The following is a 22,587-nucleotide window of genomic DNA, read 5'->3' as shown; positions in this document are numbered from 1 at the left end:
GCTCCAAAATGTATATCTTATCCTTAAATCTCTCCTCTGAGCTCTAGACTGCCATATTCAAAAGGCTACTTGATATCTGCCTTGAATACATAATAGACATCTTAAGCTTATCATTTCCAAATGAGAAATGCTGATTTACCCCTCCAAAACCAGTTTTTCTCTAGGTTTTTTAAATGCTCTGAATGGAATTACAATTCAATAAGTTGCTCCTGCCAAAATCTTGGAATCTTTCTTGACGCTGCCCTTTCTCTCACGTGGGACAGGAAACCTCAGCATTGTATACACTGCAGGGTGAGTGCAGCCAATGTCCAAGGAAGATGACTGAGGACTAGATATTGTGATGCCACCGCAACAAGCACTTCCTTCATGGCCCCTGGCCCCTGGCCCCTTGCCCTTTCATCTCATTCCCTGTCTTTAGATCTTAGATGCAACCTCATGGAGAAGGAGGAGGGAATCCTTGAATCAACTTGGGGAAAACCTAAAATGTCTCAATAATCACAAATTTTACTTAATGTGCAAAAAAGTGACCATATAAAGTTTTCTGCTTTTAGGTAAAAATGGGAAGTGAAGTTAGTAATCAAGTTCAATTACAGAAGAACAAAGATATATGTTATTATATATAGGTTTTGGGCTGCAAATTCATACCCACTGTCCTTGGGGTTTCTCTCCTCTTTATGTGGCTTGTGGGCCTTCTTTCCTGACAGGCTGCTCAAGGAGGCTACAGGAATCCCAGTGAGTCAGCAAGATGATCTATTAAGGAGCCAGAAGAAAATATTAATGCCTTCATTCATATTTAATTTCATATAAAATTAGATCTAAATCTTTACTAAGATATATATATATATTATATATATATATATATAATATATATATATATATATATATATAATATATATATATATAGAGAGAGAGAGACATTGGTCCTTTACTTGGGCACACATCAGTCACTTGTCCTGCAGGGTCCTGAGGGAAGAGTGCATGACAGTCAGTGAGTCCCTCATTTTTCATCCTATTTCAACCCTGAGTGTATTTTGGCCTCGAAATAGTAGTTAACAGTAATATGAAGCCATCTACAATTAGCAAAATAATATATAAAAATATTATTTATTTTGTCTTCATCTCATTCTCTTCAATTTATATTTTATATGAGTTATAATATGCATACTGTGTTCATATGGCATTTATATGTATATAAGTTATGAATAAATAAATACACAAATATGAGGTGGATAAATATATTTTATTGATGGGGTGCAAAATAAAAAATATTTAGAAATCATTGCTCATTAGGACAGCAATTAGCAGGGCTACTTCTAAATCTTAGAGTGGAAATAGTAGAGCTACACAGTACTTTAAAAAGTTTCTTAAAGAAACAAGTTCCTTTAGGACCAGCATCATATTTTGTTCTCTTCTTGGGTTTTTCTTTTGTAAAGTTATAAAACAGGGCCACTAGTGTCACAAACTCAGAATGAGTCCCACAACGTCCCATTCACTAATTTATTCAAATATGCTTATTAAGTATCTCCTATGTGTAAAGTGCGACAGCACAGAGCCCAGAGGTTCCTCCTAAGAGTTTCCAAATAAAGTAACAAGAGTTCTTGACAACAATTCTGAATGGTATTTGGCTGCCTTCTTTCCCCATAGGGTGTGTGCCAGCTATGCAAATCAATTACAGAAAGACCTTTGTCATTGCTCAAGCTGAAATTCTAGACATGCAAGCTAATTCTAGTTAATTGCACATGTATTACTATAACAACTTAAAATGAAAGTTTTTGCCAATGATTAGTATACAGTTCCTCATTAAGTAAATAATCAAAATTTTAATAAAAGTCATGTTGAAGAGAATTTTGTAAGATTTCCAGGTTAAATTTAGCTTCATTTACTTGGGAAACTCAAACATAACTATTTAGTTCTTTCTCTTTTCCCCAATTCCATCTTCCTAAAGAGATTACATTTTTTTTTAATCTCAAAATTTTACATCAGTAGAATTGTCTTGTTTGCCTTGAATTAGAACCTTGAGTGCATTTGGGTGATTGCTAAATGCTGAGTGCATCTGGATGAGTGCAGGAAGTATGAAGTATGAGGCTCCTACAAGGTGACTGTTAACATAAATAGGTCAAAATTCTCTTAACTTCTCTGCCAGAATTTCCATGAAGTTAAATTTGAAAATGGACCAACATAATGTAGAAGTATGAAAGAATCCTGGGACATTAGAGAAAGAAGACTAATTGATGATCCAAAACAACATCATCATTTCCAGACAATGATACAAATGCTAAAGTGTTTAGATAATTTATCTAAGGATAAATATACGGATAGATAGTGGAAGAAACCCTGTGTTTTGAACCTAGACAGTAGTCAAAACAAGAAAATCTTCTCTTAATAGGCTTTTCATATAGGGCAGCCAAGGATTATTATATTAATTTATCTAAATGCTGGATTTGCACAGATTTAAGATTAAAAGTGATAATCCCTGGAATATGCAGTTTTGCTTCATTTTGTTTTTAATTATTTTTGCAGCCAAAGGCTATCTTGAAGAGAGTAAAAGGATTGGGAACACAAACTGATACATGGAAGATAAACACATTGCTGAAAGAAGTATTACACTTTTGAATAAATGGAGCTAAAACCTTATGGTTTCTAAATGGAAAGACTGAATGTAATAGTGATTCAATCTTTTCTGAAAAATTTATAAATTTTAACTCAATTCTGACTTGTTAAAATTTTCAGAAGATGTTTAAAGAGACAGAATGATTATTCTCTCCTGAAGGAACCCCAAGATCTTGAACTGAAGCATTACTTCAATATTTTATGGCCCATCTCCTCTTTGATAAAAACTATATGCTTTCTCTTGATCTTTAAGTCAAAACAATGGCAATTTTGAACATGGTTTCTTAAAGAGAACACATCCTCTCTTTCCACGCTCAGGATCCTCTCCCTCAGGGAAAGGATGTGTGTGTGTGTATGTGTGTGTATCTTTCCTATGAGTTGAAAGTCATTGCAGGGATGGTTCAATATCCACAAATCAATCACCGTGATACACCACATTAACAAATTGAAGAATAAAAATTGTATGATTATCTCAATAGTTGCAGAAAAAGCTTTCAACAAAATCCACATTCCATTTATGATAAAAACCCTCAACAAAGTCAGTACAGAGGGAGCATACCTCAACATAATAAAGGCCATATATTACAAACCCACAGCCAACAACATACTCAAGGGTGAAAAGCTGAAAGCATTTCCTCTAAGATCAGAAACAGGACAAGGATGCCCACTCTCACCACTTTTATTTAACACAGAATTGAGAGTATGAGCCACAGAAATCAAACAAGAAAAAAAAATTAAAAGGAATACAAATTGGAAAGGAAGGAGTAAAACTGTCATTCTTTGCAGATGACAACTATATATAGAAAATCTGAAAGATACTACCAAAAACTATTAGAACTAATAAATGAATTCAGTAAAGTTTCAGGATACAAAGTTACCTACAGAAATGTGTTCACTTGTATACACTAGCAATGAACTGTCAGAAAGAGAAATTTAAAAAACAATCCCATTTACAATTGCATCAAAAAGAATAAAATACATAGAAATAAATCTAACCAAAGAGGTAAAAGACTTGTACTCTGAAAACTGTAAGACATTGATGAAAGAAATTGAAGACAATACAAAAAAATGGAAAAATATGCCAACTTCATGGACTGGAAGAATTAATATTGTTAAAATGGCCATACTACCCAAGACAATTGACAGATTCAGTGAAATCCCTACCAAAATACCAAGGGGATATTTCTCAGAACTAGAACAAACAATTCTAAAATTTGTATGGAAACACAAAAAAATCCATATAGCCAAAACAATCTTGAGAAAGAACAAAGCTGGAGGTATCATGCTCACTTATTTTAAACTATACTACAACGTTACATTAATCAAAATAATACGGTACTGGCACAAAAACAGACACATCAATGGAACAGAATAGAGAGCCCAGTAATAAACTCACACTTATATGGTCAATTAATCTACAACAAAGAAGGCAAGACTATACAAAGCTGCAGGAAAGACAGCCTCTTCAATAAATGATGTTGGGAAAATTGGATAGATACATGCAAAGAAATCAAACTGGACTACTTTCTCACACCGCATACAAAAATAAACTGAAAATGGATTAAAGACTTAAATGTAAGACCTGAAACCATAAAACTCCTAGAAGAAAACATTGGCAGTATGCTCTTTGACATCAGTCTCAGCAACAGTTGTTTGGATCTGTCTCCTCAGGCAAGAGAAATGAAAGCAAAACTAAACAAATAGGACTATGTCAAATTAAAAAGCTTTTGCACAACAAAGGAAACTACCAACCAAACAAAAAGGCTGCCTATTGAATGAGAGAAGATATTTGCAAATGATATGTCTGATAAGTAGCTATCCAAAATATGCAAACAATTCATACAACTCAAATAAAAAAAAATTTTTAAATGGGCAGAAGACTTAAGCAGACATTTTTCCCAGGAAGACATACAAATGGCCAACAGACACATGAAAAGATGCTCTATATCACTGATTATCAGGGAAATGCAAATCAAAACCACAATAAGCTACCAACTCACACCTGTCATAACCATTATCATCAAAAAAACAACAAATAACAAGTGTTGGCAAGGATGTGGAATAAAGGGAATCCTCTTGCACTGTTGGTGGGATTGTAAATTGGTGCAGAAACTAGGGAAAACAGTATGAGCTTCCTCAAAAAATTGAAAATAGAATGACCATACAATCCAGCAATTTCACTTCTGGTTATTTACTCAAAAAAAAAATAAAAATAGTAATTCAAAAAGATATCTGCACACCAATGTTTATTGCAGCATTATTTACAATAGCCAAGATATGGAAGCAACCTCAGTGTGCATGATAGATAAACGTATAAAGAAGCTGTGATATATATATATACACACACAGAGAATAGAATTTTAGTCATAAAAAAATGAAATCTTGCCATTGTGACAACACGGATGGATCTAGAGGACATTATGCTAAATGAAATGTCAGACAGAGAAAGACAAACACTATTTGATCTCACTTATATGTGGAATCTAAAAAACAAAACAAACAGGCAGACAAAATGACGTGAAAACAGACTCATAAGGTAGTGGGAGGGGAGAAATAGGTGAAGGGGATTAAGAGGTATGAATCTCCATTTATAAAATAAATATGCCGTGAGGATGTAATATACAGCATAAGGAACATGGTCAATAATATTGTAGTAACTTTGTATAGGGACAAAAATAAATTTTTGTAGGCTTATTGTGGTGATCATTTCATAATTTATGCACGTGCCAAATCACTATGTAATATACCTGAAACTAACATAATATTGCACATCAACTATATTTCAACAACAAAAACAGAAAAGTGTTTGTCATTGTTCAGAAACTGGACTTTGATCCTGAGGATCTGGAAACACAATTTGACAGCAAACCTTGATCTTGTCTCAGGGACAGACACAAGTCAACTAGGCTGCCATGACTGATATATGCAATCAGAATTTATTGATTTGCCAGAGAAATATAATTGCAGAGTAAATTGGGTTCTCAAGTCCATTGACTAATATTTTCTCTTCCTGCAGACAAGTAGACATGAAAATGGTATAATGAAAATGACCATCGATTGATTTTCAAAAAGAAAATCTCTTCTACATTCACAATATGATGAAAAAAAATTTGAGCCACCACTTTTTTCAATAACTCTGTAACATTGCTCTATATTTATTTGGTAACTAAATGCTACAATGAAAAGACTATGGTCAGCCACACTTCTTATAACATTTTATGCATCTTTTCCTCTGATTGAATATTTATTGGATTTTTCCTTATATTTATATATACTTATTTGAATTATATTTGATTCAAAAATATTACTAGAATTAAAGAGCTTGTGTTCTATTTTCATTAATTATGTCAAATGATGAACAATTTTGATCTATATACTGATGCCTATTTTTAGCTACAGAAAGTTTTTCTCAATTATGATTTTCTTTATTACATATCTTATTCCAGTTGTTTAGATGTCTTTCTTAGTAATACCCATAATTAGGCTGTATTTTCATTCTCTTCATGTCTATTATTTCCACTTTTACTATTCATAATATCTCCCTGCATTCTAGAAATTCTCTTCAAACAATATAATTCTATTTATTACTGTCTCCTCTTCAGGATATTAACTATTTCCAAACATAGTAAATTAATATGAAGAGCAGAAAATTTATGATATTCTGGCATTTTCTTAACAGTTTCAAAATAGAGGCTCACCCTTCAACAAATCGATGGGTACTAACATTTGTAAAGTTATTCCTATGTGCTTAAAAACAATAACAAAAATAATGCAATCATAATAATGGTTTCAACTTAATAAGTTGCTTTGGAAATAAAAAATAAATTAATTAATACCCATTTTATTTTTATTTTATTTTATTTTTATATCACTAGCATTCAAAGATATGCTTATACTTCTGTGCTTTCCAATTAGTGATTGGGTGAAAAATACCATGAATCTCAATGGCCCATTTATAATTTTTAATTATGTTACTGGTCAAACTATATCAAGAGCTGTTCCAATAAATTGTCTTGAAAATTGCATGTTGTAGAGACTTAAAATTTAGATGGAAAGTATTATTCAAGGATTCTGTTTCTTCTAGAAAATGAGTATGAAAATATCTTATTCACAAGAAGACCCAGGTAGACCAGATGCTGTCTTGGGATAAGACTTCTCAATGTGTTCAGAAATGTCTCCATTTAAATTTACAGAGAGCACCTTAATTTTATGAATCCTGATCATTTGATTATGATAGATTATACTCTCCATTACAACACAGAATTTTACTTGTTAACATTGGTTTAATATGTTTCATCCTTAGGATAGTTGGATCATGTTTCTTTCTTGCTGATTATCACATGACACATTATTTTTTATTTTTAAATTTTTTTCCTTCCAGTTTCATTGAGATATAATTGACCTAAAGCGTAGTATAAGTTTATTGTGTAACACACATAATTTTAAATGTGGATCCATCTTGGTATAAGTTACACACCATTTCTGAAATGGTAGGGTCAAGAAACTAGTAACATCACTATCCTCCTAGTCTTACCCTGTATTTTGCATTGAAGAAGTATCACAATCCAAATTTATTAATGTGATTCTGACAGACTGGAGTATACTATTTATTTTATAAATCATAAGGCATTAAGTGCATCAGCATACATAGGATTTCAACTTAAAATTTTGTTTTCCAGTACAAAGTTCAGCCTTACCCCAGACCACCTGTATCAAAATCTCTCTGGGTAACTTTAGATTCTGCATTATTACAAATCTCCCCAGGTGATTCTAATGATTACCCATTTCACTGCTCTAAAATATTTCCAGACATATAGGATCTCTATTTTTTCTTTATTCTCCCCTTTTAACAAACATTTAAAAAATATATCCAGTTATCTCTGAGTTGTGTATAGGGTGTGGTAGATTGACTCACCTGACCTTTGCTCCCACTGCCTTCTGTGGTCTTCTCTGCTCTGCAGAGGCCCCAGAGAGCAAAACAACATTTCCCAATCTCCTCTCTATCTACACTTGATTTAGGCCCTGCTTATCATACATGCTTGAGTAAGACTTGAATTCAAAACTCAGGTAAGTGGTGAGAGAGAATGCACCCAAGACAACCATTTTGCTCCTGAGATCTGGCCCATGTGGCATGCCTCTGGAATCACTATTTCTGGGTGACACTCCCTCATTCCTGGATGACAGCTAAGGCAAGAGATTTCTGGAGCCAGCAGGTGGGAAAGCAGCTTCCTAATTCCCCAGCGTTCTGATTTTAGTAGAGAAAATGGTTTCCTTCGCAGACCAGTTTCTATGATGCGGTGGTATGTTCTGGAATTATTACTGAAAGCTCAGCTCAGCCTAAAACCTTGTCCTCCAACACTTCTAAGAATTTTATAAGGGTATAATTCCCTGTATTTCATCTTGTTTCTGTTAAAAATAGCTAGAGTGGTTTCTTTAATCTTAAACTGATTAATACCTTAATACCTTCCTTTTATAGCTACCTGTCTGATAATCATTACTCAAAGCTTACTTTGGCATTTCGTGTGCAGAATTAGCAATAGAGATCTTCCAGGAGTATATGAACCAGAAAAAAAAACCTTCTAAATTTTTTATTTACACGTCAATAACTCACATCAAACAGATCAGAGGATCCACTGAATGGACAAATTCTGTGCATATTAATTGGCACCAGGTTTCCACATATGAGATGGCACAAAACTCTCCTCCTTTTGCATTTAATAAATCCATCATACATTTGGAGGTTCGCTCAGACTAGTCTATGTGCTTTTACTTCAAAGAAAAGATCCCTAGAAAAATTGAGCCTTAATTTCTTCCCAAATTGACATGACAGGAATGAGGAAGAGGTTTAGGTATCCTTCTCTGGAGATTATACAGGTTGCAAAGAGAGGAAAAGTTTGAATAGAAACTTGGAAAAGATCATTTGTACAGTAGTTTACAATCTTACTTTTTTGAAGTTCTCTGATTCTCTATGTCCATGCTCTATATTTGTTCATGCCTTTAACATTTGTTGAACAAACACTGTGAACTTGATACTGTGATAGACAATGAGGATAGAGCACAATGGAGAATAAAAGACATAGATGCTAAAATAAATGCTTCAGGGAACTCATGTTCTAATGGGAGAGAAAGATATTAAACAATTGACTACAAAAGTTTTTAATTAAATTTGTATGTTTAAAAAGACATAAAACCATGGGATGACATAATTGGGGTTCTGATCCAGTCTTCCTTGAGTGAATAATATTTGAGCTAACCTCTGAAAGACAAGAGGAAAGTACCTAGGGAACTGGAGAGGGGAGTTTTCTCAGCAGAGTTGTGGCATATAAATGGCCAGAAGAGGGAAGGTCTATAACTCTTTCATAACAAACATGGAATAAATTTCTCTCCTGAGTAGATTTGTCAGATCTAGAAGCAGGTGAAGGACTTCTACATTTTATACCCAAGAAAATATGAAGAGTGGAATACTCAGGTAATGAGAGGTAAAAGGAGAAAAAAAAAACTGCAGAAAATCAAAAAGAATGAGAAGGACATTGGAAAGATAGTCCAAACTTCAACAGCTTGTCTTTATTAGCTTTTCATTCTCCAGCAGAAGAATATAGCACTTCTTTTCAAGATTGTGCCACACCTGGAGGTGCATCTCCTCTCTGGTCTAGTCCACATTTTAAAAAGTATAATAATATAAAAACTTCACAACACCAAGGGACGACAATTCACAGGTCTTTTCCCACACACCTCCTCCCATTGAATTCCATTACCCATACATAGCACATTAACTCCTGCTTGAATGTTGGAATCTTCATCACTCCTGAAGCCTAGAGCTGGTTTAGCTGTTTAATTGTTTAGGGGGAGAGAGTGTGATGCGCATGACAGACAGACCACTGTTTCAGCAAGGGGTGTTGTCTGAAGATAGTACTTTTCATGGGAGAGATTGTGGGTCAATAGTGCCTCCATGGTGTAATCACATTTCATTTCCAACTATAGAGATCTTCCATTACTATTTTATTTTGTGCCCTTTGGTAACAAAAAGAACCTCAGGCAAGTACTTTGAATGGTACTTAATCTCTTTTGGTGCAGATCCTTGGATATTTTATCGGAAATAGTGTCATGACCCCGGTTGGCTTACTTGGCTCAAGAACAGTGTTAAAATTTTATTAAAACTTTTTATTTTCTTGAGAAGGAAAAATTTCCATAAAGCAGGTGCCAGGAGATTCAGCCCCCCGTGGAGATTTTGCCAAGATCTCCCAAAGCAATTTTTCTTTGTTCCTTTTATTTCACTATTAAAACTAATCTTTATAATGGATTCTTTAGAGTCCAAATTCCCATACATAAAGGTCATAGCCTTGAGAGAGGGGTCAATCTGTCACATTCTTTCCTTTTTTAAGTCTGTGGATGCATTTATATTATAGAAGCCATAGCAAGAGCATAAATTGTTCCTAGGTTTAGGAAAATTGAAAAAAATATCTATTAGTTTTTAAAAATTAATATCTATTATTTTTTATTAATTTTTATTGGAGTATGGTTGCTTTACAATGTTGTGTTAGCCTCCACTGCACAACAAAATGAGTCAGCCATATACATACAGATACCCCCTCCCTTCTGGACTTCCCTCCCATTTAGGTTACCAAAAATATCTATTAGTTGAATCCTCCTTAGCACAGCACAATCTTTTCTCTGTTCTTTCACTTTCTTTTCTAATAAAGTCCTCAATAAATAGAGCAAATGACTTATTATTACCTATTACCTATTATTTGAAAGCAACTATTCTTGGCTGTAAATCTATTATAACCTGAACAATTAAAGATAGTAAGATTAAATGTGTCCGTTTAGGGAATTACAAAATAGTCAAGTGGCTTTTCCTAAAATTTCTACTATAGACATCTGGATAACAATATTCTCTTCTGCTTATTACTAAGTTAATATACAATTCCAAAAAACCTATCTCTAAACTGCTGAGCTTTTATGTTTTATATAAGGTGTAAAAAAATCTGAATTACAGAAATATATGCTTTAAGTTAAAATAAATATATCATCAGTTCCTTTCCTTATCTAAAGAGTGGAAGAAATAAATGAGATAGATGAATATTCCAGCATCATGATCAGTAAGGAGCTAAGATGAAGATGTCTAATACATGCGCCCTGCTCTCAACAATCTTGATCTTATATTCTTGGACCATGAAAAAGAAATGGTTTATTACATTTTAGAATAATAATTAAACACTCTACCAGTTTCAATATGTTTTATTAAGGGGAACATATAAGAATATTTTGACATAACAAAATAAATTGGTCTGAGAACTTCTACCATAAGGATGGTTTGTGTAAATGGATTAATTAGTCACCTAGATTTAGCAAAAAAGAGAACGTATGAAAAATTCATAGGTGGGGCTAGCTTCAGGGACTTGGTTCAAAGGCTCAAATGATGTCAGATGTGTCTGATTTATAAGCTTTGCTTCCTCTGGGCTTGTTTCATTTCAGACTTTTCACTATAGCCTTTGGCAGCTTCAAGCTCATATCAGCACAACAGCAAGTCCATGTTAGTCCCCATTGCAGGTTTAGGGTACTCTAGTCACTGACTGGAAACCCTGAGCTCCAGACAAGCTTCCACTTGCCTCTCCCACCAGATCTGCGCCAGTGCTCAGGCCTGTGGGGAGCCACGGGGCAGGCAGTCAGGAAAGGGTGGAGGGGTGGCTATGAGTCCTGACTCGACGCTGGGCCAGGCTGTGGGCATCGTTTGATCCATAACTTTTACTGTTTAGGCATATGGCATGTGAACCTCTGTTTGGATTCTTACTCCAAGTCCATCAAAAGTTAGAGGCAGGTCTGGTACAGGCAATGAGAGGAATTTTGGTCTTTAACCTGAGAGCAGGAAAAGCCATTTGGAGTTTAATCAGGAGAGGGACAAGGTAAGATTTAGCTTTTTAAAAATAGTTTTACCATAGTATATTTGATTAAATATAAAATCAATTGCTCACATTTAATATGTACACCTGATAAATTTTGACACACCAATGTATCCATTATCACAATCGAGAAAATGAAAAGCAAAAAAATTAAACATTTTTTCCTTCAGTTTTATTGAGATATAATTAACATACAGCACTGTATAAGTTTAAGGTGTACAGTATAATGATCTGACCTACATACAAGACTAAATGATTATCACAGTAAGTTTAGTGAACATCCTTCACCTCATATGGATACAAAATTAAAGACATAGAAAAAATATCTTTTCCTTGCAATGAGAACTCTTAGGATTTGCTTTCTTAACAACTTTCCTGTATAACACACAGCAGCGTTCATTATAGTCATCATGTTGTACATCACATCCCTAGCACTTATTCATCTTATAACTGGAAGTTTGTTCATTTTGACCAGCCTTCATCCAATCCCCTCTCCTCCTACCCTCTGCCTCTGGTGACAACAAATCTGACCTCTTTTCCTATGAGTTTGTTTGTTTTTGAAGTACATTTGACCTACAACACTGTGTTAGTTGCTATTAAACAACACAGTGATTCGGTATTTCTATACATTTCCCAACGATCATGATGTTAGGTCTAGTTATGATATGTCACATAGAAAAATATTACATAATTATTGACTGTATTCCCCACATTGTACATTTCATACTTGTGACATTTATTTTGCAATGTTAGTACCTCTTTTTTTTTTTTTGCGGTTTTTAATTTATTTATTTATTTTTGGCTGTGTTGGGTCTTCGTTTCTGTGCGAGGGCTTTCTCTAGTTGCGGCGAGCGGGGGCCACTCTTCATCGTGGTGCGCGGGCCTCTCACTATCACAGCCTCTCTTGTTGCGGAGCACAGGCTCCAGACGCTCAGGCTCAGTAGTTGTGGCTCACGGGCCTAGTTGCTCCGCGGCATGTGGGATCTTCCCAGACCAGGGCTCGAACCCGTGTCCCCTGCATTAGCAGGCAGACTCTCAACCACTGCGCCACCAGGGAAGCCGATGTTAGTACCTCTTCATCTCCCTCGCCTATTTCTTTCCTCCCTCCAGTCCCCCTCCCCTCTGGCAACCATCTGTTTGTTCTCTGTATCTATAACTGAACAGAAAAAAGTTTTGAAGAACACATTCAACTAATGACTTATCTAGACTATATAAAGGACTCTTACAATTCAGTAGACAGAAACAATCCAATTGAAAATGGACCATAGATTTGAACAGTTACTTCACCAAAGAAGATAAATTAACAGCAGAGAAACACATGAAAAGTGTGCTCAGCACCATTAGTCACTAGGAAGATGCAGATTTGTATTTTAAAAGGTCACTCGGGCTTCAGCCTAGTGAAAGGCCGGAGATCAGGCATGGCTGCAGGGAGAACAGTTAAGAGGCTATTGCCATAGGACTAGTAAAAGACAGTGGTTACTTGAATTAAGAAGGTGGTTGTGGGGATAGAGGGAAAGTGAGAAGTTAGAGACATTCAGGAAGGAAAATAGATGGGCTCTGACACTGATGTAGAGAGTAAAGTTTAGAAAGGATTTCAAGTTTTCTGGCTTGTGCAGTTGGGTGGACGATGGTGCCATTCACAAACATGGTGAAAACTGGAGGAGGACCAGGTGAGGGGAAAGATTGAGTTTATGTTTTGAGGTACCTTTGAGATACCAAAGTAGAACCACAGAGCTGACAGTTGGATTAAGATGCATTCTGAGCCTTGTCTCTTGTATTTGGTGTGGACAGAAGCTGAAAGGCAGTGGGCTGAGATTGAAATGGGAGGAGAGAGAGAGAGAAGAGCAGAGACTGCCAAGTCAGTGTCCCCTGACCTGTCCCCACGAAAGGGGGGGCACCTGCTTTTCATCAGCGGCCTACACTAATAAAGCAGGAAGAAACTCTGGGTAAAGGGGAGTCTGAGTCCCCCTTTAAATATGTTATTACTTAGAACCCTGGAGGTAGCTTGCCATTCTTGAGATGCCCTAAGCCAGGATGAACTGAAGCCAAAGTCTTCTGATCCCCACCTCTGCTCCAATTCTTGCCCTCCCTCCATTGCTAACTCACAACTAGTACACAGATGTAGATGTGGCCTCAGGAAATCAAAAGGTTCTATAGTGAAGGTCATTTAAAATCTTACCAAATGAACTTCTGTCCAGTTTTTCCACTTCGATTCTACAGTCGGTTGAAGGAGTGGGGAAAAAGAGTTTGTTCTGCTTTATTTTTGTAGCTCATTAGTGAATCCTAGCCATACTCTCCCTTAGATCCCTTTTCCATCTTAGTCTGGTTCTCATAGCCTTAGAAAGAAAAATGGGATCTTTAAATTCACTCAGTTTGTGTTGGGAAGAGGCCAAAATTTGTGTCCTATTAGTACTCAGCCGGAGTAGTCTTCTAGCAGTACAATCTAGGGAAGGTATTTACACCTCCTCCCCCTCCCCTTTCCCGAGTTTGGCAAATTCTAGCTCATGTTTTGCTCTCCCTTAAATATGAGAGAAAATAAAAGGCACTATTCAGCCTCTTTTGTCTGAAAAGTCTGGCATTTCAGTGGTTTTCTTTAAGGCGGGGTCCTCATTTGCAACCAGCTTTGCCATTAACGGAAATCAATCTGAATGTCCTACTGTGCGTTTTTTTCTTTCCTCGCAGTCTGAAATGGCCTTTGCCAAGTTTTCAGGCTGAACCTGAAAGACCTTCTCTCATTATACGCTCCCTGCCTCCAGCCTCACTGAATCTTTGCAGAGATTTCTCAGGCAGGAGGGCTGCAGTGTGAGGGTTGGGAGGAACTCGACCTACTCCGCTAACCCAGTGGCCCGAGCCAATCACAAAGAGGATTGGAACCTCGCTGCACGCCCCCCTTCCCATCTCCTCCCCCTGCAACAGCCTCCTGGAAAGAGGGGCACTGGAGAGATGTGTTTGCAATTCAAATCCTTGGCTTTCTGCCTGCCTCTTTTCTTAATAAGAAGGCAGGAGCTGCCGTGAGGTGCAAAGGGGTCTTCCGAATTGCAGTGGCCCTAAGATCCGAAGATCCTTGCCTCTGCCTCTTTTATCTGATTCTGAAGCTAACGGGAAAAGGGTAAGGATGGTGGAGGCTTTCTGTGCTACGTGGAAGCTGACGGACAGTCAGAATTTTGACGAGTACATGAAGGCTCTAGGTAGGTAAAAATAAGATGTGCTTTCTCTTCTCAACCTGCAGCTTCAATACTTGCAGATTCCTTCTTCACCCATCAGGTTAGCAAGAGACAAAGACAGATCACATTGTCATAATCAGGGTACTAGGCTGTGTGTTTCTCACAGAATGGATATTTAAATGTAGCATTTGCCTGCTTTCTTGCCTAGGGCCAAATAATGGAGCATTTAGTATTCTGTGGAGGACATGAAGCTTCTGCACCTTTTCCACCTTTTCTCCAGCATCCTTTTACTATTTATGCTTCCAGATAAGCATCCACTTATTATTACGGCTCATTAGTTGTCCTGCATAATTGATGGGCTAAACATACTCTAATGAAACTTACACTTTAGGACATAGATTCCAGAATAGGAAGGTAGATTCCTGCTTTGTGAGCTATTTTGGAAGTTGCAGCCAACTGTCCTGCTTCCTTTTGTTATTTTAGGTGTGGGCTTTGCCACTAGGCAGGTGGGAAATGTGACTAAACCAACAGTGATCATCAGTCAGGAGGGGGACAAAGTGGTGATCAAGACTCAAAGCACATTCAAGAACACAGAGATTAGTTTCCATCTGGGAGAAGAGTTTGATGAAACCACTCCAGATGACAGAAACTGTAAGGTAAGGAGCCGCTCCTTCTCTGGGGGTGGGGATGGGAAGGAGAGAATAAAACAGAGAAAGTCCCAATATTTCTTTTTTTCTGGATGATGGGAAGTGAAAAATGTTCTCACTCTTTCACTTCAGAGAGAAGGACCAAGAGTTAATTTTGCATTCTAGTGTTCATAGCTTATACTCTGAACAATGGGCACCAACTATAGCTCAAATCTTGAATCTGTTTCTTTACCATGTGTTTATCTCATTTTATATTAAACCTGTATTTCAGAAAGTATTTAATAGTGTTCATTTAAAAGACTGCATTTTGTTTAATCTCTCTTTTGCCTCAGGTTGACTAAATCAATAGCTTGCCTCATTCTAAGACTCTGTTTAAAAGAGTAGGATGATTAGTCAGAAAGCACTAGTTCAGGATTTTTATTTCTAATATGTAAATTTTTGCATCTAGATGTATACATTTCAATCAAATTATGAATTACTAGAGATTTTCTAATAATGACTCTGGAAGCAACAGAGGAAATTGTACTACTTTGATAATTAGTTGATCACTATTTATTCAGTTATTACTCTTTTAAAAATCAACTCAGGGACTTCCCTGGTGGCACAGTGGTTAAGAATACACCTGCCACTGCAAGGAACATGGGTTCAATCCCTGGTCCGGGAAGATCCCACATGCCACAGAGCAACTAAGCCCGTGCACCACAGCTACTGAGCCCGTGTGCCACAACTACTGAGCCCATGTGCCACAACTACTGAAGCCCGCACCCGGAGCCTGTGCTCCGCAACAAGAGAAGCCACTGCAATGAGAAGGCTGTGCACCACAACGAAGATTAGCCCCCGCTCGCTGCAACTAGAGAAAGCCCACGCTCAGCAACAAAGACCCAATGTAGTCAAAAATAAATAAATAAATAACTCTTTAAAAAAATTTTTTAAATAGATAAAAATCAATTCATTTGGCTTCCATAACAGAAATCTGACCTGTACCTATTGATATATTCTGCATTTTGTTGTTGGTTTCAGTCTGTTGTTAGCCTGGATGGAGACAAACTTGTCCACGTACAGAAATGGGATGGCAAAGAGACAAATTTTGTAAGAGAGATTAAGAATGGCAAAATGGTCATGGTAAGCAAGAGCAATTTCCCCTTCCTGCTTCTTTGCCCACCCCTCACCCTCTCATTTCCCATCTCCTTCCCTGTCCCTCCCTCCCTCCTTCTCTCCTGTCTTTCCTTCTTTAATAACATTAAATCACTAGCAAGTTTCTTTAATCATGTGTAAAACAGGAAAAATAAAAATATCTTAGCTAATTGTTTCCTCCACTCTGCTTCTTTAATTACAGAAAAAGAGAAAAATTCTACTTAAGTGTAGTTTTAAAAAGTTGCCACTGATTTAGCTAAAATTGTGTCAAAAGAACAGTTGTTGGATTACCGTAATGTCTAATCCTCAAATGAAATCTGAATATAAAACCAATCATCATGAAAATGTAGAGAGATGATATTACTATATTATCATTTGCTGAACCTCAGAAAAATTACTTTATAGCTCCTGTAATAAATGAGAGCTTTAAACATTTTATATTTTAGTTTATAAAGGTTTCACAAGTTCAGTGCAGATAATTTGGAATATAACAGGAAAGTGTAACAAAAATATGAAAATCCTTTTTAATGTCCCCTTAGAGAGAACCATTTTGGTATTACTTCCTTCCAGTCTTTCTTTTTAATGCATCAGATAGCTTTAAAAACATGTCTATTCAATACTGGATAGTCATGTAAAAATTATAAAATAAAAAATAATTTTAAAATAATTTCTCTAATGGTGGAGTAGCATCATAAACTGGGAAAAAATGTTATGTCTCAACCTAGCACCCCAGACACTTTTTTTTGGTGAGTTGAGTAATGGAATTTTGATGACATTGAAGTAGTCAATACATCATTTGTGGGTTTTTTTTGGGGGGGGGGTTGCTTTACGTATTCCTTCTAAGATATTAGCAGGAAGGGTCTTTTGGTTTTGTTATTTAAGACTATTGACTAGTTTTCTTCTCCTTCCCTTGACTACCAGCTTGCTGTTCTAGGTTGAGAGAGAGGGCTTACATATTCATTCTTCATTTCCTGGGTGGAAGTGGGTGTGGGGAGCAGAGGGACAGTTTTCCTTTCATGTTGATGAATATTTGCCCACGTTTTCCTGCAGTGACCATCACCATAATCAAACAAACAAACAAACAAAAAAATTCATTTATAAAGGATTCAATCTGAAGTTCTCCTTTATGATTTTTTCTTTATTTTTTTCCTGAATACAGAAAAGTGGATAGCTCAGCTTTGGCATGTATGACGGTGATCAGGCAAGCCTGAGTTCAAACAAGGAAATGAAAGTAATGGATGACAAGGGCACACTATACTCTTGGAAATCACAGGACTACATGAAAATGATGAACACTAAAAAACACTAAATTTTGTAAAGAGGATTTATAGCAATTCTTCAAGTTGGATTAGATACAAGAGCCCATGTTGCACATTATAGCCACATAACCACCAAGGTTCACATAGGCTACAACATGACAGCCAAAGCAATGAGAACGTTTGTACATTTACCTTTTCCTGCTGATTTTGGAACAAATCATTGCAAATACCATTTGTCCAAATAATTTGGGTTTCCAAAAAACTCTTCAAAATTTATCTAGATCATGAATTATAAAGTATTATGAAAACCTACTATAAATTTTATACACTTTTTAAAGCAGATAGCTAATCTGCTCCAATTACCCTGATAATTTAAGGCAAAAGGAATTCTTTTGACCTGAATCTAGACAATCTCAGTTTTTGCCTCATATTTCTTTTAGAGACATGAATTATGTATACATGTCATTCACGAGATAAATATAAGGGTTTCTTTTCAAAAAATGAAGACTTACAAAACATTTAATGTTTCTAAATGCCATTATTCTTTTGTATAATACTTAAATCATATATATGATAATCTTTAAAATAACATAATATGATAATCTTTAAAATTTTCAGCTACTGATGTACCTGTGTAAAAAGATTTGGTTATCTTTTGAATCTTTCAGACTCTTACTTTTGGCGATGTGGTTGCCATTCGCCACTATGAGAAGGCATAGAAAACATCCTGATCTGGGGCTGGAGAAGTTCTACGATCTTTCTGTTTACCCAAGTCTCAGTGCTATACTGCTGTTACGGCACGGCCGATCACTAATTAGAAGGTTATCCTTGGTGTGGAGGTGGAAAATGATGACTTCAAAACTTGTTTTAAAAACTTGTTACTGCAAGCAATCAAAGCCATTTTTGATCTGCAGATTTATCACATTTTATAATTCCTATTAAAATTTTAAACTACTTTTTTTTAAAATAAAGAAGGGAATACATTCTACAATTTCCAGTGGAATGCATATCAAATTGGAATAAAAATCTTACACCCATGAGAAATTTGTTGTTGTTGTTAATATCACTAATCTGGCTGGGAATTGTATATTAGAGAGTTTTAAATAAAATAGCCTTTTTTTTATGGCATAAAGTGAGGCTGGGGAAGTTAGCACTTTGTTTAAAATACTAATTTAAAAAATAAGCAGAAACCCAGGGAAACGTGGAACAATTTGGATTGGTACTTCTGTATAGAATTTGGGATGGCCAGGATCCAAAGGAGCTTTGTTATGGTGGGCTGGGCTGCACAAATGACCTCTTGCTACTAGAAACAGATAGTCTGAAGAAGCAAGCTGATATACATGAAAATGTCTTATTAAAGAGTAAATATAATCAAAATCTCATATGATCAAAATGTCATGTAATTCAAGTTTCTTATTGAAAGGTAAATAGGACCAGGGAGTGAATTTTATCCTAGACTATTGTAACCGAGTAGGACCCTATGGGGCCTTCCTGGGACAGGCCTTCCTCCATATCCTCTGCTTTAGCTCCTCTCTGAAGTACCTAGATAACAGTATTTGATGCACATTTCATGAGTTGTTTTCCAGATGTGAAAACTCCCCACCAAATGCAAGATGTTAACTACTTGATGACCATGAGCACATAGCCCCCAGGCCTCCTGGAGCCTAAGGACTGATAATGTGAACCCTTGTGACACAACCCTGTTACCTCACCATCAGTGAGTCAGAGAATTGTGCATGAGCTGATCACGTACCCTGCGACCCCACCTCCCTCACCTGGCTTTTAAAAATGTTTGGCCAAACACTTTGGGGAGCTCAGGGCTTTTAGGGCAGAAGCCACCTGTCTCCTCGCATGGCCCTGCAATAAACCTTTCTCTGCTCCAGACTCTGACGTTTCAGTTTGTTTGGCCTCATTGTGCGTTGGGCACACGAACTTGTGCTAACACTATAAAGATGTATCTCCAGACAAGTACACTGAGCTGAACAAAGTCTATAAGTGCTAAAATGGATAAAATGGAGTGTGCAGAGGGCATTGTGTGTGTGTGTGCCAGTGTGTGTGTGTGGTGGTGGGGAAGCAGGGGTGTGCCAGGTTGGTGGAAATGAGTTGACCAAAGGAAAGTAAATATCTGTTTATGACTGGCTAAGATTTGCATTTGTAAAGTACAAATATTATATCATATTTCACTGTTTATCAGACGATTTTTGTACATGTTCTCAAACCCACAATGTGAAGCAGGTAAGGCAGATATTATTATTTTTACTTTACCGATGAGGAAACTGAAGATTCGATTAACATGTGCAAGCTCTCTTGACTAGTGAATAATATTGAGAACTGCAAACCTTGCAATCTTCCCGCTTATTTCCTCTCAAAAATTAATATTTCAGCTAAATTTTCTTCTGAAACAAAAATGTAAGATTTTATTTTCCCTGAATTACTCCTTAGGAAAACTTTCCTGTTAGCCTCTGTGAAGGCTGGTGCGTGGGGCAGGGAACGGGTAAATATTTTTCAGGACAAACATTCAGTATTCATTTTTAATCAACCCAATATTTTCAGTAAGTTTCTATAAGTTAATTCAAGGTCCAATTAACTTACAGATATAAGTATGAGGAAACTTCCCTTAACTTACACAGTTCAACACAATGATACTATTACCTGACTATTGTATTACTTTAACTACTGCAGTAAAGAGTAGAAAAGATCTAAAGTGCAGCTATAGGATTTAACACGTGAATGTACAATTATTACTGAATGTCAGGATAAGATGGTCTAGATCAGGTTACCATTACTAAAACTAGAGTCTACCTTTGTCTTTAAAAGCATGAAACAGAACATAGAGAGGGTGTTTGCTCCAATAGCTCTGAAAACCTTCATCTCTGCTTCTGGAGGAAGACTGCTTTCTCTTGGTGATTTCAGCCTATGCTCTGATAGAAGCACGGCTCTGGCCTCTCTATTCTTAAAGATACAAGGGCAAGGATAGGGATTTAGCTTCATCTCATTATAATTAGGTCAAATAACATCCTGGCATTCATTTCCATAACAACTGTCTGAAAAATAGAAAAGTTTTGGGATGGCCTAGTGGGAAGCAAAGTTACACTGGGTTAAAAGCTCAAGAGTTGCAGCGGTAGATCAAATGCAGTTTTCTAGGAAGATAAATAACAAGGATATTTACTTCCTAAATGTTTACAAGGTAGTTACAAATCATTTTCCTTCAAGCTATATTCTGTCTCATACAGTAACCTGCCAAGGTACTAACTTTTCTGGTTTGCCTTTTTAAAAATTTTTCAATGCACTTGAAAAGGAAAAACTACTAAGCCCAAAGGCAATTTGACCAACTGGCCCTGGAAGAACACCTCTGAAATTCCAAGATCTCATAGATACTAACCATGCTAAAGGCTGTCTTGTGAAATCCAATCATGAACCACTTTGTCACTGGTGCTGTCTCTCACCCAGATACACACGCTCACAACAAATTACACCTACACCTGGAACATGGGGACCTACAAATACATGCCCAGGTGTGAGGTGTACACCCAGAGATGGTAAGGCACTGTAGCTTTGTGCTCCTCAGAGAGGGTATAAAGGAAAACAAAAGAAAGCAGAGGGAGTCGAAGGGAGGATAGTGTTTCTACCCATTAACTCAATATATTGCCTTTTTAAAATTGCAAGCATTTCTTAGGTTTCAAAATGTGTACGTCATATTTCATGCTTACTTAAGAAGAATTATTTCACAACCAATTTACTTCCAGTAAAGCTGATTGAAAATTGGCAAAAGAAAAAGAGTGAGAATTGCTATTTTTACAATTTTTAAAAATCCTTTTTCTATCTTTCAAAATGCTTGCCCTAGAAACATGCAAGTTATTTTGCTGTCCTTAAAGTTGTTCTCTCACATCCATTTTCCTTTTTCTTTTTAATCCTGCTCCATTTTCCTCCACACTCTTGAGGTTGTGGACTGAGAAACTCCAAGGACAATTTTTTCCACAATAGGAAAGCACTTTGGTTCTCCAAAGGCTTTTGATTCATCCTAAAGCTGAAGCAGAACTTGAACAGCCCTGGCAGCATATGAAGCAGAAAATGGAGGCACCCTAACTCCCATTTCAAAGCCCGTTTCATGAGACACTTTCCCATTAAATTACACAGCATACAAAATAAGGTTTTCTCTGTTGGGAAACAAATACACTTTACAACATCTTTTATGAGGTTAGTAATTCTGGAGGGTTTTTTCTTCTTCAAAGGAATCTTAAAGAAGTCAGCATCCTCATAAATGGTAATAGAAGGACCACAGAACCCAACGAAGTTTGGGGATCTTGGCTCCTTTGTCAGACTGAGTATCTTCAAAAATTCCTTGAAGAGTAAAATCAACCAGTTCTATGATTTTCGTATATCTCTGGAATGCATAGAATATGGTTCTGAGACATTGTTCTCAGTTGCAAAAACAAAGGAAAAAAGCCAAACGAATAAAAAACTGAAACCTAGTGTTTCTGAGCAGTGGTTCTCAAACATCACCATCACTTAGCGTCACGTAGAGGACTTATACACATAAATGACTAGGCTTCACCCTCAGAGTTTGTGGCTCAGTAGGTCCCGGGCCGGCCTGGGAATTTTGCCTTCTAACTAGACTTCCCAGGTAGTGCTGACACTGCTGGTCGAGGGACCACACTCAGATCCACTGTATCCCAAATCTCTGCTGACTTAGTTCAAATCGAGACACTTCGAGGTTCTCTGCATCACTTCTGCAGAGGAGCCCCACGCGCTCAGGGTCAGGTGGCACTTAGGGAAGATGATCTGCGAGGGATTGCTGCAAGCACATTCCTTCCCAGGCCAGTCACTGACGCTGAGACACAAACAACAAAGGGAAAAGCCGGATAAGCGCTAG

The 22,587-nt window shown here is 36.7% G+C and overlaps 1 protein-coding gene across 4 annotated transcripts in view; it reads left to right on the top strand.

Moving 5' to 3' along the window:
• The window catches only part of LOC309666863 (fatty acid-binding protein, brain), a 150,512-nt gene extending 128,112 nt beyond the window's left edge, over positions 1-22,400 (top strand). For 3 of the 4 annotated variants that reach the window (XM_082474981.1, XM_082474980.1, XM_082474979.1), the window contains 3 exons: positions 15,158-15,330; positions 16,342-16,443; positions 18,383-22,400. In XM_082474981.1, the coding sequence (XP_082331107.1) occupies positions 15,158-15,330; positions 16,342-16,443; positions 18,383-18,433 (326 nt within the window). In that variant the 3' untranslated portion in view covers positions 18,434-22,400. Of the gene's footprint in view, positions 1-14,493; positions 14,699-15,157; positions 15,331-16,341; positions 16,444-18,382 lie in introns of those variants that run through there. The other variant, XM_082474982.1, reaches the window with a different exon arrangement.
• The last annotated feature ends 187 nt before the right edge of the window (positions 22,401-22,587 follow it).

The sequence above is a fragment of the Balaenoptera physalus genome, assembly GCF_965194825.1.
Source record: "Balaenoptera physalus genome assembly, chromosome: 9".
NCBI lineage: Eukaryota > Metazoa > Chordata > Mammalia > Artiodactyla > Balaenopteridae > Balaenoptera > Balaenoptera physalus.
This window is presented reverse-complemented; position numbering and strand designations above follow the sequence as displayed.